This window comes from Macaca mulatta, chromosome 20 (assembly GCF_049350105.2).
Source record: "Macaca mulatta isolate MMU2019108-1 chromosome 20, T2T-MMU8v2.0, whole genome shotgun sequence".
Taxonomy (NCBI): domain Eukaryota; kingdom Metazoa; phylum Chordata; class Mammalia; order Primates; family Cercopithecidae; genus Macaca; species Macaca mulatta.
In genome coordinates, this window is record NC_133425.1 from 22,685,367 (window position 1) to 22,711,705 (window position 26,339).

Genomic DNA, 26,339 nt, shown 5'->3' on the forward strand with positions numbered 1-26,339 from the left:
TCCCATAGATGTAAATTATTAGAAATATATATATATACTTAAAAGCAAAAAAAAATTTTAAAGAAAGAAAATTGGCATTATGGAGAAAATAAAGCTGAAAAGGGGAACAAAAGACAATGTACATGGGGTTGAAATTTTAAATAGCGTGGTCGTGAATAAATAGCAATGGTCCCTTGCTGGGAGGGTGACTGTTGAGCAAAGATCTGAGGGAGCTGAAATAGGGAGCCAGGCAAAAATCAGGAGGGACAGCATTACCGTCAGAGCAGAGCCAACGCCAAAGGCTTTGAGAAAGGAACTTACCTGGATGAGTGTGTAAAACACCAAGGAGACTAGAGTGACTAGAGGGGAATAAACATGGGGTGAATAGTGGGATGCAAGGTTTGAGTGGCAACGGGTTTAGTAGTACCAAGATAGGAACAGCACTGGGTGGTCACAGGAGGATGGAAAAACCCAAACAACAGCTCAAACAAGAACTAGGCAAAGAAACCACAGGATAACCGAAAACCCAAAAGAAGGGAGAGAAAATGGCCAAAACCCCGATCAGGATGACGTGCCCATGACTCTTCCAGGCAAACACATAGGCAGTAATTGGGGTCCCTGAAATTCCCTCCTTTTGCAGAATACCTACTGATTATTCCAGCCCCTAATTGAAGAGATACGCATAGAATTAGAAACCCAAACTCCATCATGTGAGATTCATTCTCCCAAGCACGCCTGCCCTTCTCTCTTAAGTGTGTGTTCCCACTTTGCAATAAAAGCTTCTTGCTTCATTTTGACTCATCGCTGAATTTTTTCTTCTGACAGTGTAAAGAATCTGGCCAGTGGCTGGGACTGAGGCCTCACCGGCATCAGGTGACCTTCCTGAGCCTTCTGGCAACGTTGCTAAATCATGCAAGTCTCCAGGATAGACCATATGACAGGCCACAAAACAAGCCCAACCAAGTACATTTAAAAGACTGAAGCCATGCAATGCTGGAGGTCTGTAATGGGATGCTCATCTCCCATGAAATGCCATTCACAATTTTGGAGTGAATACGGTAAGAAGGATGAAGGAGTGAAAGGGACATTCTCCAGCCAGCCTATTCAGTCTGCATGGATGAGCGATATCATGGTCACATTACCTTTAGAACTGGACATGTAAAATGTTTTTCTTTTTTCTTTTTTTTTTTGAGATAGAGTGTAGCTCTGTCACCCAGGCTGGAGTTCAGTGGCACCATGTCGGCTCACAGCAACCTCTGCGTCCTGGGTTCAAGTGATTCTCCTGCCTCAGCCTCGCGAGTAGCTGAGACTACAGGTACTCACCACCACGCCAGGTTAATTTTTGTAGTTTTAATAGAGGTGGGGTTTCACCATATTGGTCAAACTGGTCTTGAACTCCTGACCTCGGGTGATCTGCCTGTCTCAGCTTCTCAAAGTGCTGGGATTACTGGCATGAGCCACTGCGCCCAGCCAATTCTTGCTGTTATGGATAGCTATGTTCTATAAAGTTGCCACAAACACTGACTTAGTGAGTACTGAACCATTCCTTGTTCTTCTTCTTTTTTTTTTATTTTTTGGCCAGGTTTCAAAAACTCGCTTTATTTCAATGTGAAATGAAGACGCAATGGTATAAAACCAAGAAAAGTTATTGATCAACTGTTGTGGGGAAAAGAAAGAGAGATCAGCCTCTTACTGTGTCTATATAGAAAGAAGTAGACATAAGAGACTCCATTTTGTTCTGTATTTGAGATGCTGTTAATCTGTGACCCTACCCCCAACCTTGTCCTTACTAGAGACATGTGCTGTGGTGACTCAAGGTTTAATGGATTTTGGGCTGTGTAGGATGTGTCTTTGTTAAACAAGTGCCTGAAGGCAGCTTGCTGGTTAAAAATCCTGCCCGTCCCTGGGCAATGGAACATCTCGGTGTGAGACCCGATTGTATGCTCTGTTTACTGAGATAGGAGAAAACCGCCTTACCGCATAAGGTGGGACTTGCTGACAGGACTTGCTGGAGCAATGCGGCTAAGAGGTTTCTGGAGATGTTTGCATATGTATATCAAGGCACAGCATTTTCCTTTGAACTTACCCATGTCACAGATATCTTTATCCATATGTCTTACTGCTAATTTTCTCCCTAAAGTGATCCTGTTGTCCTGCCACTCCCTTGTCTTTAAGATGGTAAAGATAATTATCAATAAATACTAAGGGAACTCAGAGACCGGTGGCCGGCGTGGGTCCTCTGTAAGCTGAGCGCCGGTCCCCTGGGCCCACTTTTTCTTTCTCTATACTTTGTCTCTGTGTCTCATTTCTTTTCTCAAGTCTCTCATTCCACCTAACGAGAAACGCCCACAGGTGTGGAGGGGCAGGCCACCCCTTCAAACTGTGAGGATGCTTTGCTTGCTAGCTCGCGCCCACCGCTTTTGGAACAACATGTCTGGACAGACCACACCCATAAGCTGCTCTCCGAAGAGACCCAGGCAGATGCCCCAGCCCCTCAAGCTCACAAGGCAGCCATCTACTCCCCCAATCAGAGCTCCAACAGCAGGCTTGGAGAAGCAGCATGGGCAGCGGGGAGGGGAAGCAGTGGGGCATGTGGGGGTCCCCGCCACCCACAGAGCTAGTCTCTGTAGAAGGTGCTATGTGGCAAGGACCAGGAACGGAACTGCACTACAGAAAGCTGACACCACTTCTGCATCTTTAACTTTCCCCAGAATCCAAGATTCAGCCCTGCTTCCCCAGCCCCGCCCCAGCCCCACTGTGCATTAGGCAGCTCAGGTTAAAATGGGGAGAAGGTCAACCATTGCTTCTAGACAAAATACAGAGTTAGGTTTCCGAGAGCCTCTGGTCACAACATTTTCATCAACTGATCAATATGTAACTTTGCTTTATGTGAGTTTCCATTTAAGGTCACCTTATTTAATATGTAGTTGATGCAATAACGTTGACATCATGGCCAACAGCACTATAATTCATGCCTTAATAAAGTCTATCTAACACACGCCTTTCTCAGTAAGGCACATACAGCCTTCCTGTGCTTAGGAATACTAGGTAGCACTTCTCACTACACTCGGGAGCCATTGTACTCTGAGCACAATTGAGTGGAATTGTAAATCAGTGACAGAAAGAAATTTGGGAAATTCACATATATGTGACAATTAAGACACTCCCGAATAAATATTGGATCAAAAAAGAAACCACCGTCTGGGCACGGTGGCTCATGCCTGTAATCCCAGCACTTTGGGAGGCTGAAGAGGGTGGATCATGAGGTTAGGAGTTCAAGACCAGCCTGGCCAACATAGTGAAATCTCGTCTCTACTAAAAATACAAAAAATAGTAGAACGTGGTGGCAGGAGCCTGTAATACCAGCTACTTGGGAGGCTGAGGCAGAATTGCTTGAACCCGGGAGGTGGAAGTTGCAGTGAACAGAGATTGCATCATTGCATTCCAGCCTGGGTGACAGTGCAAGACTCCATCTCAAAAAAAATAAAAAAACAAAAAATAAAAAAACCCAACAGGGAAATTAGAAAATATTTTGAGATGAGTAAAAATGACACAACATATAAAAATTATGGAATGTAGCTTAAGCAGTTATTAGGGGGAAATTTACACCTGTGGACACCTACATTAAAAAAGAAGAAAGATCTCAAATCAATAACCTAACTCTACACCCTCAGACTCAAGAAAAGGGAGAATGAATGAAATCATGTAGGGCCTTATGGGGCACTGTAAGAACATCAGCTTCCATAACCTCTGAGTATCTTTTGTATTCTGAGACCTGGAGAAAAATCCAAAAGATGAAGAACCAACCCACGGGTTTAAAGAAAACTAAAAAAAAAAAAAAAAGTCAATTCTCATTATTCATGGATTTCATATTTGCAAATTCGCCTACTTACTAGAATTTATTTGTAACCCTAAAATCAATACTTGCAATGCCTTCAGGGACATGTGCCAAGCAGCAGAAAATTTAATCACCCACTGTGCTTGTTCTCAGCTGAGGTCAAATAAGGCAACACTCTACCCTCTTGTTTCAGCTCTTACACTGTAAACACATGTCCTTTTTTGCAGTCTATTTAGTGCCACAATTTTCACATTTTTGTTTTGTTGGTGAGTTTGCTCCCTAGTGCTGAAGTGCTATCTAGTATTCCTAAGCACAGGAAGGCTGTATGTGCCTTACTGAAAAAATTTATGTGTTAGATAAGCTTTATTCAGGCATGAGTTATATAGTGCTGTTGGCCATTATTTCAGTGTTATTGAATTAACTATATATTAAATAAGGTGACTTTAAACAGGAACACACATAAAACAAAGTTACATGTCGATCAGTTGATGAAAATGTTGTGACCAGAGGCTCTCAGGAACCGAACTCTATATTTCGTCTAGAAGCAATGGTTCAGTATTCACTAGTTCAGTGTTTGAGGCAGCTTTATAGAACATAGCTACCCCAAATAGCAAGAATTGATTGTACATGTCCAGTTCTAAAGGTAATCTGACCATGATATCTCTCATCCAAACAAACTGAAGAGGCTGGTTGGAGAATGTCCCTTTTACTCCTTCATCTATTCATTCTAAAATTGTGAAGCGCATGTCATGGGAGATGAGCCTTCCACTGGAGACCTCCTGCGTAAAAGGAGAAACTATGGCTGCTGTCCGCAGTGCTGATATCTAAAGCCAGCTTCTCTCAAGAGAAGCAACATCAAAAAAATCATTGAAATCCACACAACTGAATCTGAGAACTCTGGTTCCTACTCCCCAAAGGTCAAAGACAGTAGGTTGCTCCAAAAGACTAAGTCAGTAAGAATGCATGAAGAGACAGCATTGATCCCATCTTGGTGGAGCAAGATAACATCCACAAGAACTGAGGGACATCATTCTAGATTTGTAGGAATCCTGGAAACAGTCAAACTTGGGAGCAAGATTACTTATCTCCTCTGGGTCCCACGTTTAGCCAACCCTGTGCCACAGATGCCTAAGCCTTAGTAGCAGCTTAATCAAGTTTTCTAAGCCACTTTATATATCTTTATATCTCCTCTGACTCTATGGAAGATTTAAGATCTCCTGCTATCTCTTGTGACTAGCCTCCTGAGACCCTGGACCCCAGCACTGATCCTCTAAGGACCAGAAACTCGACAGAGGTATTGCAAAAACGTTCCAAGGCTGGGTGCAGTGGCTTACGCAGCTCTTTGGGAGCAGCACTTTGGGAGGCCGAAGCGGGTGGATCACGAGGCCAGGAGTTTGAGACCAGCCTGACCAACATGGTAAAACCCCGTCTCTACTAAAAACAAACAAACAAACAAACAAAAATTAGCCAGGTGTGGCGGCACATGCTTATAATCCCAGCTACTCAGGAGGCTGAGGCAGGAGAATCACTTGAACCTGGGAGGTGGAGGTTGCAGTGAGCCGAGATCACACCACTGCACTCCGCCTTGGGTGACAGAGTGAGACTCTGTCTCAAAACAAAAACAAAAACAAAACCCAAACATTCCAAAGGAGTATAAAAATTTCAGAGAAAGTGATGCATTGGGGAAGCCAAGAGAAGAGTGTGTTTCACTGAGACAATGATCGTTTGCAAGTGCCAAAGAAGGCAACAGTAGAGAAACTATGCAATATGAGATGTTTTTGCAATCCAGAATTTATTCTGATTTTGCTTGGAAAGAACCACTTCTTCCCCATTCTCAGCCTTTGTGTTTTGCGTGAAGCTGAATCTACCCAGAGATGGAGCATATAATCCAAGTCTGAGCCAATCAACGCATCCCATTCTTCTAATCATGGTGTTCAACTAGAACTTGAAACAGCCAGGCATGGTGGCTTGCACCTTTAATCCCAGCTACTCAGGAGGCTTAAGCTTAGAAATTCAAGGCTGCAGTGAACTATGATTACACCACTGCCCTCCAGCCTGGGCAACAGAATGAGACCCTGTCTCTAATAAGTAAAAAAAGGAGTTGAAACATGCCTCAAACAAGGCAATAAAGCCCAATCAAGATTGTCCTACAATACGTGCTTAAGCTATCAGTCCATCTGGACTCAGCATTATGTACATGTAGGGGCTAGAGCTAGAGTAGCCATCTTGCAACAACACTGGACAGAGAATGGTATGAACACTAATGAATTAGAACTAAGACTCAAAGGCAGAAAAACCAGGACCTGGTGACATCTTTTGAATTCAAGTGTAAGCTGAGCCTGAAGCCAGACTCCCTTATACATAAGCCAATTTGTTTCATTCTTTTTTTTTTTTTTTTTTTTTTTTTTGAGACGGAGTCTCGCTGTGTCTCCCAGGCTGGAGTGCAGTGGCATGATCTCGGCTCACTGCAAGCTCCGCCTCCCGGGTTCACGCCATTCTCCTGCCTCAGCCTCCCAAGTAGCTGAGACTACAGGCGCCCGCCACCACGCCCGGCTAGTTTTTTGTATTTTTAGTAGAGATGGGGTTTTACCATGTTAGCCAGGATAGTCTCGATCTCCTGACCTCGTGATCCACCCGCCTCGGCCTCCCAAAGTGCTGGGATTACAGGCTTGAGCCACCGCGCCTGGCCTGTTTCATTCTTTAGCCTAAGTTAGTTCATGGTTGTTTGATTCTGATATTTGCAATATACACAGTTTTACCTGAATTAGAAATAAGTACTGGATGCAGAATGTTTCGAGTGATGCATGATAAAATGTGGAACTGACAAGGGTGAAATAGGTGGGGTATAGGGCAATAAAAGCCCCTCTGACACTGTTGGAAAGCTGTGCATTCAATGAACCCCCATCACCATAGGTAATCTGTGCATTCTCTTGACCCATAAAAGAGTCTAATTAATAAAAGAATGTTTCTTCACTCTGAAAGGCCAAGGCAGGCGGATCACTTGCACTCAGGAGTTCGAGACCAGTCTGGGCAACATGACGAAATCCCATCTCTACAAAAAAAAAAAAAAGTGTCTTACACTAGAAAAATGATGCTAACTTTTGCCAGAAACATATGTGTACCCTTTGGGGAAAAAGGGTCCTAGAAAATTAACGTAACCAACTTTATATTTCTCTATTTCAACAACTGATGCTATTGGCTTAAGCTAAGACTATACACAGAAATAGCATCCAGGTCATTGAATTAGGGTCCAATTAATAAATAAGAATGGTCTTCTAGCATGCCACTACCCTTCATCAGCCCAGCAAGAAAGACTTTCCTTGTCTTCAACAAGGAAGACTTTGTTGATTGCTTCTTAGAATCCTCCCATCCTACTACATAATATAAATGTGATCCTGGAAATGTGAGTCCCATTCACCCCACACCTGACTCATATTAGCCTTAGATCCTATGAAGATAATTTGGTAAACTTTGGGTCTTATTGAGATAGCTGGCCGGGTGTGGTGATGTACACCTGTAATCCTAGCACTTTGGGAGGCTGAGGTAGGTGGATCATTTGAGGTCAGGAGTTCGAGACCAGCCTGGCCAACATGGTGAAACCCCGTCTCTACTAAAAATACAAAAAAAAAATAGCCAGGCGTGTTGGAGCACACCTATAATCCCAGCTACTCAGGAGGCTGAAGCGCGATAATTACTTGAACCCAGGAGGCAGAGGTTGCAGTGAGCTGAAATTACGCCACTGCACTCCAGCCTGGGTGACAGAGTGAGACATCATCTAAAAAAAAAGAGAGAGAGAGAGAGAGAGATCTAGGATCAAGGGCAATCTATTTCCCTGTCAGAGTTCTAATTACCTACTATCCCTTTAAGTAGCTCGGGGTCCTCCCTGTTGTTATTTGGCATAGAAAAATGTTCCTCAGATTTGTAGATATTCATCTGGGACCAGATACCAAATACACTCACTTTAAGAAACAGAAGAAGGCATCACCACATCCAAGAGGGAAGATAGGATTTTTATTCTCTATGTTAGTTGGGACTTTTTTGGTTTTGAGTGAGATAAACTGAACTCAAAATGTCCTAAACACAATCTCAAGTTTATTGGCTCATATGACTAAGAATTCCAGGAGGTAGACCCAACTTTAGGTAGTGCTGGGTCCAGAGACTTGCTGGAATCCTCTCCATCTCTGGACTCTGCTTTTCTTTGTGTTGGTTTCACTCTAAGGCCCTATGTGATACTCTCCAAAGTCCTTGGATTGCACAGTCCTTTCTGCTAGAAATCCCTGTAAAAAGAGACATCCTCCTCTGCAATATTCCAGACAAAGTCTTGGGTGGGTGTAATTCTCACTGGATTGAATTTCGGTCTATGCCCACTCCTGAGCAAAAGACTGTAACCTGAAGTCCAGGCACAGTGGCTCACGCCTGTAGTTCCAGCACTTTGGGAGGCCAAAGTGGGCGGATTGCCTGAAGTTAGGAGTTTGAGACCAGCCTGGCCAACATGGTGAAACCCCGTCTCTACTTAAAAAAAAAAAAAAATTATAATTATCCAGGCATGGTGATGTGCACATGTAGTCCCAGCTACTTGGGAGGCTGAGGCAGGAGAATCGCTTGAACGCAGGAGGCGGAGGTTGCAGTAAGCTGAGATAGCACCACTGCGTTCCAGCCTGGACGACAGAGTGAGACTCCATTTAAAAAAAAAAAAAAAAAAAGACTGTAACCTGAGTGGACAAGATAAGCTGATTTGCTAGAGCCAGAGATGGGGGTCTACCTAGGTTGAACCACGTGAATGGGGTTGGGTGGGGTGTGGGTAGGATTGAATGGTTCTCCAAAGGAAATTCAGGGATGTCTCTAAAATAAAAAGAAATGGATATCAGTAGAAAAACAAGCAAATGGCTTCTATACCATTGCTCTTGACAAGCAAGTCTAAAATCTTAGTATCTAGGGGACAACGTAAGTCTCATCTAATATTGCTTTTTCCTAAGTGGACCAGAAGTGTTTTTTTGAAAACAAAGGGAAATTTTGGTTCACTTGTTTTAAGGTTTCTTCCTCACTTACAGCCACATGATCTGAGAATTTCCCATTTACCGGTAGTGGTGAACCTCTTCCGTCATATTTGTTTTACCCGTTCCTACCCTCACGGTGTTAGCTGATTGGACCAGGAATGAATACACCAGACTCAAAGAATCTAGCTCATTGGCAGGCCAGTGGCCAATCAAATTCATCTTCGGGACCCACTGAGAATAAGACAGGCTTTGAAAACTCAAGAAAGCCCACAAAATCCTCTGCCAGGCACAGTGACTTACACCTGTAATCCCAGCACTTTGGGAGGCCAACGCGGGCAGATTGCTTGAGCCCAGGAGTTCGAGACCAGCCTGGGCAATATAGAAAGACCTTCATCTCTACAAAACCACAACATGTATCTGGGTGTGGCAGTGCATGCCTATGTTTCCAGCTACTCTGGAGGCTGAGGTGGGAGGATCACTTGGGCCTGGGAGGTGGAGGTTTCAGTGAGCCAAGATCGCACCACTGCACTCCAGCCTGGGTGAGTGACAAAGCCAGACGCTGTCTCAAGTAAAAATAAAAATAAAAATAAAGTAAGACCACAAAATCCTCCTCCTGAGAGATCCAGACCTTTCCTGGTTCCCATTCTCCTGAGACCCTCTGTGTTTCTTTGGAATCTGTAAAAGAGCTCTGCCTGCATCCATTTAATAATTTATTGATTCTGCTTGAGCTAATTTGAGTCTGTTTCTGTTGCCTGAAACCAAATGACTTTGCCAAGGCTAGGTCCAGTCATAGTCACATCCAAGGATGGCACAGAGGCCAGCGAAGGTGAAGCAGAATATGCCAGAATGTGAGTAGAAAGAGATGAGGGCAGAGGGACAACAGGGTCAGACGACGGAGGGCCTTGTAGATGATCATAAGGACTTTGGCTTTCATTATAAATGAAGGAAGAAGACATTGAATGGGTTTAAATGGAGAAATGGCATATCTAACCTTAATTCAATAAGAATCTCTTTGGCTGGCTTATTGACAATAGGCCGTGGAGGGCAGAATTAGCAAGACTAGTGAGGAGTCTATGGCAATGATTCCGGTGAGAGACAATGATCAATTGGAGCATGGTGGTGGCCCCAGAGGTGGGGAGATGTATTTTCTAGGTATGTTTTATAAATCTGAACACTGATGCTTCAACAGGGAGAGGACGTTGCCTATGGTCTTATGATGACAGGAGTGGTTTAGAGGCAATACCACTCTGTACTGAAGAATCAGATGGTGATGGTCATAGGAATGTACACATTTACCAAAACTCCTTGACTTGTACATTTTGGGCCAGGTGCAGTGGCTCACACCTGCAATCCCAACACTTTGAAAGGCCAAGGCAGGCTAATTACTTGAAGCCAGGAGTTCAAGACCAGCCTGGGCAACATAGTGAAACCCTATCTCCACAAAAATAAGAAATTAGCCAGGTGTGGTGGCACAAACCTCTAGTCCTGGCTACTATTTTGTAATCTGAGGCAGAAGGATTTCTTAAGCCCAGGAGTTGGAGGCCACAGTGAGCTATGATCACACTACTGCATTCCAGCCTGGGTGACAGAGCAAGACCTTGCCTCAAAAACAAACAAATAAAAAGAATTGTGCATTTCACTGTATATAAATTTTAACTTGATTTTTTAAAAAGCCAGTCTAGCCTAATTCCACGCCTATAATTCCAGCACTTTGGGAGGCTGAGATGGGTGTATCCCTTGAACTCAGGAGTTCAAGACTAGCCTTGGAAACATGGTGAAACCCCTTTTCTACCCAAAACCCCCCCAAAAATTAGCTGCGTGTGGTGGCATGCACCTGTGGTCCCAGCTACTTGGGAGGCTGAGGTGGGAGGATCCTTGGAGCCACAGGAAGTTGAGGCTGCAGTGAGCTGTGATCATGCCACTACATTCCAGCCTAGCTGACAGAGCAAGACCCTGTCTCTAAATAAATAAATAAATAAATTTAAAAGACAAAAAGAAGAAAAAGCTGGCTTTATTTTACACTGAGAATATAACTGTATATTGTCATTCAAAACAAATATAGAATTTGAACAGTGTGTGTTTCAAAATCCCATTGTATAGGTATGTGTGTGTGTGTATATATATATGTGTGTGTATATATATACACACACATATATATAAAATATGTGTATGTGCACACACACACATACACACGCCAAATAATCACCAAACTGTTAGCCATGCTTATTTGGGAAGGGGTGGGGTCACAGATTATTGTTTTAATTCTTTACAATGAGCATATATTGTTAGAAGAAGGAGCTGAGATTTTTTAGAGGATTTTCTTTAAATTTCTCTCCAATAATGCTGGACCTGTTTCCACCCACCCGGGCAGGCAGCCCTTGGACCAGCAACCAAGGCGTCTCCTAGGAATTTGGAAATTCAGACTCTTAAGACCCACTCCACCCTGATCGAGTCAGAATCTGCATTTTAACAACATCCATAGGTGATTGTAAGTGCATTCAAGTCTGAGAAGCTCTAGGTGAGAACAGATCCTTTCCTCTCTCTGAGTCTCAGTTTCTCCCCTGCACAAAGAGAAACTGGTCCTTCCCAATTGCAGTTTTCTAATCTCGTTTCTTGTAGTCATCTGAGTCCCTATAAAAAGGCAGCTGAAGCCAGGCAAGGTGGCTTACCTCTGTAATTCCAGTTATTTGGGAGGCTAAAGTGGGAGGCTCGCTTCAGCCCAGCAGTTGGAGGCTACAGTGAGCTATGATTGCACCACTGCACTCCAGCCAAGGTGACAGAGGGCGACCTTGTCAAAAAAAGAAAGAGAGAAAAGAAAGAAAGAAGGAAAAAAAGAAAGAGAGAAAGAAAGAAGAGGGAGGGAGGGAAGAAGGAAGGAAAAGAAAGAAAAGAAAGAAAGAAGAAAGAAAGAGGGAAGGAGGGAGGAAGGAAGGAAGGCAAGCAAGAAAGAAAGAGAAAGGAAGGAAGGAAGAGAAAGAAAGAAAGAAGAGGGCCAGGCGCGGTGGCTCAAGCCTGTAATCCCAGCACTTTGGGAGGCCGAGACGGGTGGATCACGAGGTCAGGAGATCGAGACCATCCTGGCTAACACGGTGAAACCCCGTCTCTACTAAAAAAATACAAAAAAATAGCCGGGCGAGGTGGTGGGCGCCTGTAGTCCCAGCTACTCGGGAGGCTGAGGCAGGAGAATGGCGTGAACCCGGGAGGCGGAGCTTGCAGTGAGCTGAGATTCGGTCACTGCACTCCAGCCTGAGCGACAGAGCGAGACTCCGTCTCAAAAAAAAAAAAAAAAAAAAAAAAAGAAAGAAAGAAGAGGGAGGGAGGGAGGGAGGGAGGAAGGAAGGAAGGAAAGAAGGAAGAAAGAAAGACAAAGAAGAAATAAAGAGGGAGGGAGGAAGGAAGGAAGGCAAGCAAGCAAGAAAGAGAAAGGAAGAGAGAAAGAGAAAGAAGAAAGGAAAGAAGGAAGGAGGGAGGGAGGGAGGAAGGAAGGAAGGAAGGCAAGCAAGAAAGAGAAAGGAAGAAAGAAAGAGAAGGAAGGAAGGAAGGAAGGAAGGAGGGAGGGAGGGAGGGAGGGAGGGAGGGAAAGAAAGAAAGAGAAAGAAAGAAGGAAAGCCAGGCCAGGCGCGGTGGCTCACGCCTGCAATCCCAGCACTTTGGGAGGCCAAGACGCATGGATCACCTGAGGTCAGTAGTTTGAGATCAGCCTAGCCAACATGGTGAAACCGTGTCTCTACTAAAAACACAAAAATTAATCCGGGCTTGGCGGCGCGTGCCTGTAACCCCAGTTACTTGGGAGGCTGAGCCAGAATTGCTTGAACCCGGAAGGCGGAGGCTGTAGTGAGCTGAGATCACATCATTGCACTCCAGACTGGGCGACAGAGCGAGACTCCGTCTCAAAAAAAAAAAGAAGAAGGAAAGAGAAAAAGAAAGAAAAAGGAAGGAGGAAAGAACGAAAGAAAGAGAAAGAAGCAGCTGAAAAGGGCAAAGGATGAGTGGCCTGGCTGAACAGCCCCTGCTGCCTACAGCCGGACGCAGGTGGGCCCTGAAGCGGCCTCACGCTGCGGGTCTGAAGGGAGTCGGAGGAGCGCGGCTGCGTGGGATTCCTGCTGGTTCTAGGGCAGGCGCCTGCCATCCGCGAGAGTGGAAGGAAGGCGCGGGGCAGTAATAGGGGGCGGGAGGCGCTGCGAGGCGCCTTGGGGTAAGTGCCGCAGAGACCCAGCGGGCATGCAGGGTGGCAGGGCGCCCTCGGGGCGGCAGCAGGCACTGCGCGGTGGCCCAGGAAGGCGCAGCGCAGGCCGGGCTGGGGCGCAGGGCGGCCTCGTGGCGCCAGGGGGCGCTGCGAAGTCGTGGCCCGCTTCGGGCGGCCGCAGGTGCCTGGCGGACTGGGGAAAGCACCTGGGCAGGTAGGGGCGGGGCCTGGGGAGGCGGGGCCCCAGGGGGCGGGGCCCGGCCGGCCCACAAGAGCCCGTGGTGGCGCTGCCAGGGGATGCTAGCCCGAGAGCGAGCAGATGAGCAGCGCACCCGGATCGCTCATTCACGAGCCTTGGACCCTTTGGAACCGAGAGGTGAGTTCAGCCGGGTTGGGTCGGACCAGCTCCGGGGTTCTGGACACTAGAGCGACTGCAGGGCGCCAGGGCGTCGCACGCCGTCAGCGCGGTAGGTGGCCGAGCCAGCATCAGCCGGTGGCGGCTTCCCGGTGCCCGGGATGCTGGGACACCTTGCCCGGGCGGTAGCGGCCAGCTCTCCGCGGTCTACCCACGCCGTGACCTGGAGCACGGAGCCAGTCGAGAGCCACTCAGGAACCGTGTCCGGAGTCCGGGGGTCTGGGGGTCCTGGGCCGCACCTAGCCTCTTTTCTCTGCCCAGCGCCTGCTCAGCCCCCTTCCCTCCCGGGATGAGTCGCGTGGACCTGTCCGCTACTGTTCCTTCTACCCTCTGAAATGCTTTCTCCGGGGTAACTTGGTGCAGAAAGAAGCAAACATTTGAAGTGGGCTGGTTGGATTCGCTCCAGCGTCTTCAGCCGGGGCTCCCCGTGGCAGGCGTGGCTTCCTCACAGGAAGCGCCGGGAGGGCAGGGGCTGCGGGGTCGCTCAGTAGGAGCTCAGGTCCCGGCCCTGAGGCTGAGGGCTGAGTTCAAGTGATTTCTGCACAGGAGTCGCCCCCCGGGACGGGCACTGGTCGGGAACTCTTCGGTCCAGCGAACCCAACGCTAGACTTGGGGCAAATCTCTCATCCTTCCCCAAGCTTTGGGGTCCTGCACTGTGGGATGGGGGACAGGCAAAGTCGGTGGTAGGCGAGGAGGGGGTGCACGGAGTCGCTGCGGTGAGCCAGGACCGTGGAATTCTAAAGAATCCTTCAAATCCTTTCTACCCGTGTGGTCTTGGGCAAATTACCTAACCTCTGTGCCTCAGTTTCCTTCTCTGTGAAATGGGCCAAGTAATAGCATCTCATATAACTGTAGTGAGGATTAAATCAGGTAGTGTGTGAAAAGGACTGAGTGGGATGCCTGGGAGTAGAGAAAGGGATCAATAAGTGATAGCTGCTATTATTGCTGCTTTCCCCGCTGCTGTTATTATTATTAATGATTGAGGAGCAGCCTAGCTAGTCGTTAAAGGGACTCCTAGGTGCAAATCCCCGCTCAGCCACTTTCTAGTGTGACCTTGGGCAAGCTATTTAACCTGTCAGCATCTGTTTCATTTGTATAATGGGGGTGGTTGTGACACCTACCTCAGAAGATTCTTGTGAAAATTAAATGAGGTGACACCTACAAAGTACTTAGAAGAGTAAGTGCTGGATATCAGCCAGTAATTCTTCCACCAAGGTATCACATTGGATCAGGCTGCATAATCTAATGGTAGCTACAGTCTTGTTTTGCTTTGAAGTTGAAATATTATTTATATGAATATTTTATCTGTTTTGCAAAGTGCAAGATCGGTTCCCTTCCTTCACTTGGGGCTCCTCTGACATTGTCGACTGATCCATTGGGGCCAAGGTCATTTCTGGGGAAGGAGCTGATGGGGCAGAGAGACCCCTGAGAGTTGGGGATAGGAGCTTCCAGAATCACAGCTTCTGTTGAACATTCACAGAGAAGGGCTTCAGTTTTATTTGATAAGCAATTGACCCTGGACCTAGATTTTAAAAACAAACTCTTGCTAATTTTTTTTTCTTTCTTTCTTCTTTCTTTTTTTTTTTTTTTTTTTTTTTTTTTGGATTGTAGTGAGGGAGGAGGTAAGGATAGACAATATTTTAAGTGATAAAAGCAAAACAAATTATATTCCTGTTGCCCAGAAGCTACTAGCATCATTTTGATGGTGTTCTTTATCCTGGTAAAATCGTATCAATTTATGGAGGGTTTAGAGCAGTTTGGCTGCTCTGGGCATCTCACCTCCATGCCCAGCACTCCATTTCCTTTGCATCAGAGACCTCAAACCCACTAGTATCATAAGCTTGGAAGCCTCCTAGCTTTGCCCCAGCTTCCAATTTTAGCCCGTATTTCATGGGTTCAGGGTGGGAAAAAAACATAACTCTGCAGGATCCGAATCCTGCCTAAAAATCTTGATGGGGCACATCGAAGTCACAGACACAGGCCCTTTCTGGTCCTGGGGACCACCCTGTATACCCTAGGACATGTCCTAATTTGAAACACAAAATGAAATATATATAGGCTATGTGTGTATTTATAGAGAGAGACTAATTTACTTATGAGACTAATGAGACTATATATTATAAACATGAAATGAGTTTTTATGTAGTATATTAGTTCACTTCTAAAATTGTTTCTCATTGTAAAGTTTGTATAGTTGAGATGCATCGTGTACATTGATGAATGTGATAATTTGCTTTCCAATACTGGTACTCTCCTCCAAAGCTGTTATTAAATCAAGGGCATTCTCTAAATTAATGGTATATTAGAATCAAGGAAATATGGCACAGTGCCTGGCAAACACTAGGTGGCCAACAGTTGTAGGTTATTGTTACATCAGGTGATCTGGAAACATTAAGAGCTTGACTATAAAGAGAAGAAAGGAAAGATAAATCGTTTCACTTATAATAAAGCCTCAGAGAAAAAGCTGGGGAAAATACAGCCAGGAACATGATCTAAGGTGGCTGCCGGGAAATTTTCTTGGCAGATTTCATCTGTCAGTTACCATCTGAGGAGCCCTGCTCTGTGCCAGACACTGTGCTAGGCACCAGGGGGCATAATGAGATAGGAATGCTGCCCTCGAGGAAGGCGGGCCACTGGAGGTGATAAGGCACGGGTACTCCTGCCTGATAAGAAAGTTGATGGGGCTGCTTCCAGAGCTCCTGCCCCAGGAACCCGGGGAAAGGTCCTGCAGCCTGTCCAGCCAGTGCTTCGCAGGTTGCACCTCACCCAGCCCCCGCGCGGCTAGGCCTGGGGGCCGTAAGAGAAGTAGGCAGCTTCTCTGGCAGCTGTGGTGGCCAAAACCAAACGTCGTGGAGAAGGGGCCAAGGCTTCGGAATGCAAAGTGTCTAAGCCACAGAGGAACAGAGGAAGGAGGCCTCTAAGGGCGCGTGGACTGGTGTTTCTCAGGCTGTGGCCTCCAGTAACACACTGGGGCCTGACAGCTCACCTGCTTCTCTTCTCTGCCCCTCCAGCACGCCCGTCCTCAGAGTCCCGTCCTCACAGTCCCATCCTCGCCATGGCTCCCGGAGAGAAGATCAAAGCCAAGATCAAGAAGAATCTGCCCGTGACGGGCCCTCAGGCGCCGACCATTAAAGAGCTGATGCGGTGGTACTGCCTCAACACCAACACCCACGGCTGCCGCCGCATCGTGGTGTCCCGCGGCCGCCTGCGCCGCCTCCTGTGGATCGGGTTCACACTGACTGCCGTCGCCCTCATCCTCTGGCAGTGCGCCCTCCTCGTCTTCTCCTTCTATACTGTCTCGGTTTCCATCAAAGTTCACTTCCGGAAGCTGGATTTTCCTGCGGTCACCATCTGCAATATCAACCCCTACAAGTAAGAGGCATGAGCAGGGAAATGCGAGTAGGGAGCCAGGCCCCCTGCGGAGGCCAAAGCCCCTCCCGGAAGTGACACACTGGCAGCCTGGAGGTCGATTCCAGCCTACAAACGTGCTTTCTAGAAATTTGAATTTGTTGCTAACACCGGTAAACAGCCCTCTCCCCGGTTCTAAATCTGTATGTGCCAAGTTTTCAAACCATCAGTGACTTTTTTTCTTTTTCTTTTTTCTTTCTTTCTTTCTTTCTTTTTTCTTTTCTTTTCTTTTTTTTTTTTTTTTTTTTTTTTGAGATGGAGTTTCACTCTTGTTGCCCAGGATGGGATGCAATGGCACGATCTTGACTCACTGCAACCTCCACCTCCCAGGTTCAAACAATCCTTCCAAGTAACTGGGACTACAGGGGGGCACCACCATGCCAGGCTAATTTTTTGTATTTTTAGTAGAGACGGGATTTCACCATGTTTGGCCAGACTGGTCTTGAACTCCTGACCTCAGGTGATCCACCCGCCTTGGCCTCCCAAAGTGTTGGAGTTACAGGCGTGAGCTACTGCACCTGGCCTTTTTTTTTTTTTTTTTTTTTTTTTTTTTTTGGAGACAGGGTCTCATGTCACCCAAGCTGGAGTGCAGTGGTGCAATCATAGCTCACTGCAGCCCCGACTTCCTGGGCTCAGGCAATTCTCCCACTGCAGTCTCCTGAGTAGCTGGGACTATAGGCACATGCCACCACATCCAGCAATTTTTTTTTTTTTTTTTTTAAGGAATGGGGTCTCGCTGTGTTACTCAGGCTGGTCTCAAACTCCTGAGTTCAAGTGGTGCTGCCACTTTGGTCTCTCAAAGTGCTAAGACTACAGGAGTGAGCCACCACACCCACCCCATCAATGACTTCCGAGGCTGGGCTAGCCCGGGGAGAGCAGAAAGAGGAAGCTGCAGGCTTTTTTCACTTAGAAGAGGCCTGGAACGAACTAACCCCCTCTGCACACTCCCCATATTAAGCCCCGATTAGCCAACCCCCGTCCGCATCTGCGCCCCTGGTTCTCCAAGCTCACATGCTCACTCCCCCTGCAGCACGAGTGAGCTCAAGGCTGACTCAGAAGTGACACCCAGGTGACTTCTGTGAGCACCTCAGCTGCCCCAAACCCTCATCTGAATAAACCCAGCCCCATTAATTGAGATCATCAGGCTCTGGGTCTGATCAGCCCTTGGGACTGCCCTATCATCCTCGGCAGGACCTGTTCTAAATAGGTCATCAGAGTCCTTCTCAGGATTATGGAAAACTGGTCCGTGAGGCAGGTCAGAATCAGGCAGACTTTGTCAGAGCAGGGGTGGGGAGAAGGGAAGAAGAGCAGGGGAGGAAGATTATCAAAGGAAACTAACTTGTCCAGAGTCATCACCGAGGTGGTGCAAAGCTCCAAAGCAAGATCAAGTCTAAGACTCTTTCTCCGCTCTCCATGTCTTCCTCTTCTTTCTTTCTCCCTCCCTCCTTCTCTCTCTCTCTGGTCCTCCTTCCTTCTTTCCATTCATTATTTGTTCCATAATAATTTACTCAGCATCTATAAACTGTCATGCACTGTACTAGGTTCTGGGATAGAGAACTGAACAACCCAAACACAGTATTTGCTTTAGTGGAGCTTATATTGTAGTGGAGGAATAAAGTCTTAATCAATATAATAACACTAATATAGTTAACAATAGAAGCACAGTGGCTTATGCCTGAAATCTCAGCATTTTCAGAAGCCAAGGCATAAGGATTGCTTGAGGCCAGGAATTCGAGACCAGCCTGGGTAACAGAGCAAGACCCCATCTCTAAAAACATTTTATTTTAAATTAGCCAGGTGTGGTGGCACACATTCATAGTCCTAGCAACTTGGGAGGCCAAGGTGGGAGGATTGCTTGAGCCCAGGAGTTCTAGGCTGCAGTGAGTCATGATTGCACCACTGCACTCCAGCCTGGGCAGCAGAGTGACCCTGTCTCTAAAATAATAACAACAATAGAGGCCATTTAATTATCTATATGTATATCTGTGTGTGTTTATTATATATAATAAACTCATTGAACCTTCCCAACAACCCCACTTTACAAAGGAGAAGGCTAAAACACAGAAAGGCTAAGACATTTGTCCGAGGTAAGGTAGCCAGTACCAAGATGGGGAACCTAAACCCAGGTAGGTTGGCTCTAGGGTTTCTACTCTCAATTGCTATGCTCTGCTGCCTATGCCTAGAGCAAGGGAGAGAAAGGAGAGAGGAGAGAGTTAAGAGGAGGCTGGAACCATTTGATTTGTGAAAATTAAAAGATGGTATATTGTGCTTCATGAAGGTAACTCCTTTATAACTATTTTGTGTTCTTGGGGTCGTCGAGGTAACAGTTATACCCTCCTTCCCCCCAGCACAGATTTGAGGACAATCAGAGGGCAGAGGCAGAGTGAGCTGGGTGGAGAAGGAGCCTGCCCACTAGGTAGACTGTTGGTTGGCAGTTATTTACTTGTCCTCAGTGTGGCTGGTTTATGGGAGGCACCTTACAGTCACCACTCCAGAAATGCTGGTCCGGACAAATTCATCAACACACCCCGAGAGCAACCAGATAGTGGCGGCAGAGGTGAGGCCACAGGAAGTCACACACAGGTCACGCATGAGCCTTTCCTCATTCGCGGGAGCCAGGGTCACTCTGGATGCGTCAAGTCATGAAAGGCGTGGTCTCCTCTGCCAAGGTGCTGGGAAAGGTGGGCACGAGGCTGACACGTGTTGATGGAAAACAACCCGGAGGAGCACCAGGGTTCTGCCAGTGCCGCCTCCCCTCTCCCTGACTTTTCCTCCCCACCTTGGCAGGTACAGCGCTGTGCGCAACCTTCTAGCTGACTTGGAACAGGAGACCAGAGAGGCCCTGAAGTCCCTGTACGGCTTTCCAGAGTCCCGGAAGCGCCGAGAGGCGGAGTCCTGGAGCTCCGTCTTGGAGGGAATGCAGCCCAGATTCTCCCACCGGATCCCGCTGCTGATCTTTGATCAGTATGAGAAGGGCAAGGCCAGGGACTTCTTCACAGGGAGGAAGCGAAAAGTTGATGGGAGAATCATTCACAAGGCTTCAAATGTCATGCACATCGAGTCCAAGCAGGTGGTGGGATTCCAGCTGGTAAGATTGCACCTTCTCATTCTTTCACTGCTTAAGGGCATGTGATGGGCTGGGTCCAGGACTCTTCTCCTTAGCCACTAGTCCTTGTGGTCCCACTGGAAGAAATACACCCAGCTGGGGTTAGGCACAGTGACTCATCCCTGTAATCCCAGCGCTTTGGGAGGCCAAGGCGGGCAGATCATCTGAGGTCAGGAGTTCGAGACCAGCCTGACCAACATGGTGAAACCCGTCTCCACTAAAATACAAAAATTAGCCAGGCATGGTGGCACATGCCTGTAGTCTCAGCTACTTGGGAAGCTGAGGCAAGAGAATTGCTTGAACCCAGGAGGTGGAGGTTGCAGTGAGCCCAGACGGTGTCACTGTACTCCAGCCTGGGTGACAGAATGAGACTCCGTTAAAAAAAAGGGGGGGAGGTAGAGGTGGGGGGCAAGCAGAGGGAGAGAATTAGGACAAACACCTAATGCATGCAGGGCTTAAAACCTAGGTGATGGGTTGATAGGTGCAGCAAACCACCATGGCACATGTATACCTATGTAACAAACCTGCATGTTCTGCACATGTATCCCGGAACTTAAAGTAAAATTATTTTTAAAAAAAAGAAAGAAAGAAAGAAAAGAAAGGAAAGACACCCAGCTGGGGTGATTCAGCTGCAAACAACTGAAACTGACTCAGGTAATTTTAAGTTGGGGGGTGCAGAGGGAGGGGGAAATGTGTTAGAAGGCAACCAGTAACTCATAGAGGCCTCTCAAGGGGCAGAAATTAGGACAGATGCAGGGATCTAGGTAGCAAGGCATAATGAAAAGTCATTTCAGATATTGCTGCTGGAGTAAAGAAGCGTCAAATATGTTCAGTTTTTGTTGGTGTTGTTAATGCTTAAGAGTCAGATTCCATCTTGGGACTATCTGGTTGGTCAAGCTTGGGTCACCTAATCACTCTTTGGCTAATGGATGGTGGAGTATCTTCATGGACAATCACACCAGGCTGTATCCAGAGGGGGAAAGGAAATTCTTCCAAAGCAAAATTGATGTGCAGGCACCAGAAAGAAAAAGACAGACAATAAACGGCAGAAACATCAGTGTTCCTGCAGTACTTGCCTTCATGAGGTGCCTCATCTGACTTCATTTTCCCTTTTGGTCCCATTTGAGGGAAATTTTTTTTTTTTTTTTTTTTTTTTTTAGACAGAGTCTCACTCTGTCACCCAGGCTGGAGTGCAGTGGTGCGATCTCAGCTCACTGCAACCTCTACCTCCCGGGTTCAAGTGATTCTCCTGTCTCAGCCTCCCAAGTAGCTGGGATTACAGGCATGCACCACCATGCTTGGCTAATTTTTTGTATTTTTAGTTGAGACTGGGTTTCACCATGTTGGTCAGGCTGGTCTCGAACTCTTGACCTCAGGTGGTCCCCCCACCTCGGCCTCCCAAAGTGCTGAGATTACAGGCGTGAACCGCTGCACCTGGCCTGAGGGGCTCTTGAGAAATGCCATTCACTGAAAATGAATTCTAGTACCTTCCTGGGCAAACTCTATCACCACCCTCCCTCTCCATGCCCCAGTCACCTCTGGAGGACGGGGGCTATGTCCATACCTTATAGGCTTGATTGCCAATTGTGTGACCTTGTAGCTATAGTCCCAAATCCTGAAAAATGGACCTCCTTCTAAACCATTGAGATTTCAAAGTCTTCTTGAGTCCTTTCATAGGATATCTGCAAGGTTCTTCTTGATACCAAAATCAACTCTTTATATATATGTTTGTTTGTTTGTTTGTTTTAGAAACAAGATCTCACTCTGTCGTCCAGGTGGGAGTGGCGCAATCACAGTTCACTGCAGCCTAGAACTCCTGGGCTCAAACAATTTTCCCACCTCAGCCTCCCAAGTAGCTTGGACTACAGGAATGCACCACCACACCTGGATAATTTTTCTATTTTTTGTGAAGATGGGGGTCTAGCCATGTTTCCCACGCTGGTCTCGAATTCCTGGCCTCAATCAGTCTTCCCACTACAACCTTCCAAAGCATTAGGATTACAGGGATGAGCCACTGCAACCAGCCAAAATCAGTTGACATCTGTCCATTTAGAAAAGTTTCCCAGCTTTGTGTGACGAGAACATTTGGAATGTACAATGGCTTCCCTATGACGTTCTCATTATTGTATATTTCAAACATGGGTCCTCCCAGCTACCACACGTGGTTGAGAAGGATGGTGTTTCAGCCAATATTTTGTGGGTGAGATAATGGGTACAGAATATCTTGCCTAAGATCCTGCAGAGAAGTAGTCTCTCGTCCTGCAGAGTCCGGGCTGGAATCCAGATAGCTTGACTGTTGATATGATAGGAAATGGGAAAGGTTGTTAGGAACGTAGTAGCATCAATCAGGTGAAGCCCAGGGTACCTGGGGACCCTGAAGAAGCTGGTTTTCCTTCTTGGTTGGTGGGCAAGTAGTGCAGAGTTGTAGTAGTAGGACTCTGTGTCCTTTCTCACTCAGCCCCTTTTTGATCTTTGAGGCTTGAGGATGATCACTCCCAGCCCCTAGAAGTCAGAGGAAACTCATCCTTGCCCCAGATATCCAACCTGTTCCCCTGAGTATCTGGCCTGGAAGTCTCAGTCCCTCGTTCTTATGGTCCTTCTGAAGAGCAGCAATAGGATCGATGGCTTCAGCCTCGTGTCTCCTCTTATTCACAGTGCTCGAATGACACCTCTGACTGTGCCACCTACACCTTCAGCTCGGGGATCAATGCCATTCAGGAGTGGTATAAGCTGCACTACATGAATATCATGGCACAGGTGCCTCTGGAGAAGAAAATCAACATGAGCTATTCTGCTGAGGAGTTGCTGGTGACCTGCTTCTTTGATGGAGTGTCCTGTGATGCCAGGTCAGGAGAGAATGCTGCTCTCTTAGCCTCTGAGGACTGGCAGCTCTGAGTACCAGGCCCCTTGCAGGAACCTACAGCCTTGATGATAGGTCTTGGGAGCAAAATGTGCTCTTCTCACTGACGCTGCCTTTTGGAAATTGCTTACATGGGAGCTGTGTTCTAGAGTCAGTGAGTGAGGTGTGCATGACATAAAATCAAAATATCCTTAAAGTCGTTAAACTACTCATTAAAAACAAGGTAGTTGGCCAGTCATGGTGGTTCATGCCTCTAAATCCCAGCACTTTGGGAGGCTAGGGTAGGTGGATCGCTTGAGGTCAAGAGTTCAAGACCAGCCTGGACAACATAGTGAGACCCCATCTCTACTAAAAATACAAAACTTAGCCAGGCGTGGTGGTGCACGCCTGTAGTCCCAGCTATTCAGGAGACTGAGGCAGGAGAATCACTTGAACCCGGGAGGCGGAGGTTGCAGTAAGCCGAGATTGCACTACTGCACTACAGCCTGGGCTACAGAGCAAGACTCTGGACAAACAAACAAACACACTAACCCACAAGGTATTAGATTGGCACAAAAGTGATTGCTGTTTTTGTCATATAGTGTGCATATAACCTAACCTTGCATATTACCAAAATGCATACTGATGATTAAGAACCATCGTTCGAAGGAAGGAAGGAAGAGAAGGAGAGAGGGATGGGGGGAGAAAGGCGCATGTTCAAATATGTGAGATGTCAAACCGTTCAGCTTTAGGATAGCACTCAGACCCCTCATGGTGACTGGGCAGTGGGTGAGACATTCTAAAGTGTTCCTGGGCTGGACACAGTGGCTCACACTTGTAATCTCAGCACTTTGGGAGGCTGAGGAGGATGATTGCTTGAGCTCAAGAGTTTGAGACCAGCCTGGGCAATGTGGCAAAACCTCCTTTCTAGAAAAAAAAAATCAAAAACTTATCTGGGCATAATTGCACACACCTGTCGTCCCAGCTACTCAGGAGGCTGAGGTGGGAGGATCACTTGAGTCTGGGAGGTTGAGGCTGCAGTGAGCCATAATTGTGCCATTGCACTTCAGCCTGAGCAACAGAGCAAGACCCTGTCTCAAAAATAAAAATAAAAATAAAATAAAATAAAATAAAATAAAATACTAAGCCTCTTTCGCCTATACATATGTTAGCAGACAGATTGGTTCTTGTGAAAAGTAAATAAATGGAATCATGTTTCCCTAAGAAATGGGTTCCAAAGTCACGTAAGGGCACAGGTGATGTGATTCTTTCCCTGGGGATTATTTTCTAGGAATGGAAATTTGAATGGAAAATATCAAGTGTTGACTGAGAAATTCAAAAGTGGAGAAATTTGGGGACAGACATGGCACAAGGAATGTCAAGTCAGGATAGAGATGAAGGTGAGAGGATTCCAAGAGAAAACAGAAGGCAGAGAGTCTAGTTCTATGTCCATGTGTGTCAACCAGGATGAGGGGCCTTGTGTGTCATTTGATCAGGAGCAAGATGTGGAAAATGAGTCACGTCTCTCACGCATTCTCCCCAAAGAGAGTTGACTCCATTAGCACTGCCCTGCCCAACTTCAGCTAAGACGCATGGGGGAGATCCCTTTCTGACCCATTTTCTTCCTCCATAGGAATTTCACGCTTTTCCACCATCCAATGCATGGGAATTGCTACACTTTCAACAACAGAGAAAATGAGACCATTCTCAGCACCTCCATGGGGGGCAGCGAATATGGTAAGGAAACATGTGCCAAGGAGATCTTGAGGTCCTCCAACAGTGGACATAGGGGCAGCAGGACAGTGGGGATGCGGGAGCCCTCTGGAAATGCAGGATCTCTCCCACTTGGCCAGAAACTAAGGATGCCCTTTTTTTCTATCAGCGTTTCCATCAGTGTTCATGCTGGTTTCTTCCTTCCATGTTGGTGTCTATTTTCCTTTTTGACTTCTCCTCCGCCTTTGAGAGTGACAGGGACGTCACTGGGGCTTCTTCTGCTAGGGAACTACTCTGGTTTAGACTCATAGCTAGGGTGAGTAATGCAGGACAGGTGGTTTCCAAATGGAGTTGAGCCCAAATATGCTGAACAGATTAGGGAGGTAGATGCCCATTTATCTTAGTTCAGGTGACAGATTCTGGACGGAGCCGAAACCCAGCTCGGCCACTCACTGCGTGACCTTGGGCAAGTTAATGTGCTTCATCTATAAAGTGGGACGAATAACAGTATCTCCCATATGAGATTACTGAGAGGACTTGAGATACAGACTTAGATTAAGACCTGGTCTGCACTCTCTTAGTCTGCTTGTATAACAAAATACAAGAGATTGGGTGCCTTCGACAACAGACATTTATATATCACAGTTTTGGAGACTAGAAAGTCCAAAATCAAGGCACAGGCAGACTCGGTTCTGGTGAGGCTCCTCTCTTTGGGTTCAGAAGTCTGACTGTCTTCCTTCCATGTCCTCACATGGTCTTTCCTCTGTGGTGTGTCCACAGAGAGAGGCCTGTGATGTCTCTCTTCTGATCAGGACATCAGTCCTATCAGATTAGAGTCCTCTGCTTATGACTTCCTTTCACCTTAATTAAGGCCCTATCTCCAAATAATATCCCTTTGGGGGTTAGGGCTTCAACATATGAATTTGAGGCAGTAAACAATTCAGCCATAACACATACTAAGCACACAATAAGTGCTAGTTGCTATTGTTATTACTACTATTATTACCGTTACTAGCATTGTCACCAGTCTACCACCATTGCTACTGCTGCTACGACCCCCAAAATAATACCATTGCAACTTCCAGCACTACTATTACTACTATTCCACTATGATTACATTGGTAGAGAAGGTAGGAACTGAACAGATTGGCCTGGCTTATGCCCAGAAAGAATGCTTGAAAGGTCCCATGCAAATAGAACATGATGTGATATGCAGATATACTCCCACCAGGACAAGCAAGGGCCTGTCATAAAGGAAATCCACACTTGGAATCCTGGCCTTTGTCACTGTGTAGTCTGTGCTCTTTCTAAGTCTGCAAGGAATCATAATTCAGTGCACATACTTCATGGGGAAGAAGTAATCTGGAAACAGAGTGAAAAGTTGCAGAGTCCTGGCTCTGCTATGGAGGGGCTGTGTGACCTCAAGCAATTCACTTCCCCTCTCTGGGCTTTGTTTGTAATTGTTTACAAGTTGTTTACAAATTGTTTGCGATTATTTACAAGTTGTTTACGAATTGTTTGCAATTGTTTACAAGTTGTTTACAAATCATTTGCAATTGTTGACCAATTCTTTGCAATTGTTTACAAATTGCCCTTGTTTACAAATTGAATGTCAGAATAACTCTCAAAAGTATCTTCTTTCCATCCATATAGACCCCGCTGATTCACTCACCCACTTACCAAGCATGGAGTATCTCCTGTTTGCCAGGCCCTCTTCTACATACTGGGGACACAGCAGTGAAAAGACAGATGTCTTCTCTGCTGTTAGGGAACTTAAATTTTCCTGGGGAGAGACAGATGAAAAATGAGTACACAACTACACAGACATGATCTAGTTACAAATCCTAACGACTGCTAT

At 46.6% G+C, this 26,339-nt stretch overlaps 1 protein-coding gene across 1 annotated transcript in view; it reads left to right on the forward strand.

Moving 5' to 3' along the window:
• Positions 1-13,229: 13,229 nt before the first annotated feature.
• Positions 13,230-26,339, forward strand: part of SCNN1G (sodium channel epithelial 1 subunit gamma) — a 32,871-nt gene continuing 19,761 nt past the window's right edge. The window contains exons 1-5 of the mRNA XM_001093466.5: positions 13,230-13,376; positions 16,427-16,787; positions 19,611-19,911; positions 22,585-22,775; positions 24,402-24,505. Coding sequence (XP_001093466.3) covers positions 13,298-13,376; positions 16,427-16,787; positions 19,611-19,911; positions 22,585-22,775; positions 24,402-24,505 — 1,036 coding nt within the window. The 5' untranslated portion in view covers positions 13,230-13,297. The remainder of the gene's footprint in view (positions 13,377-16,426; positions 16,788-19,610; positions 19,912-22,584; positions 22,776-24,401; positions 24,506-26,339) is intronic.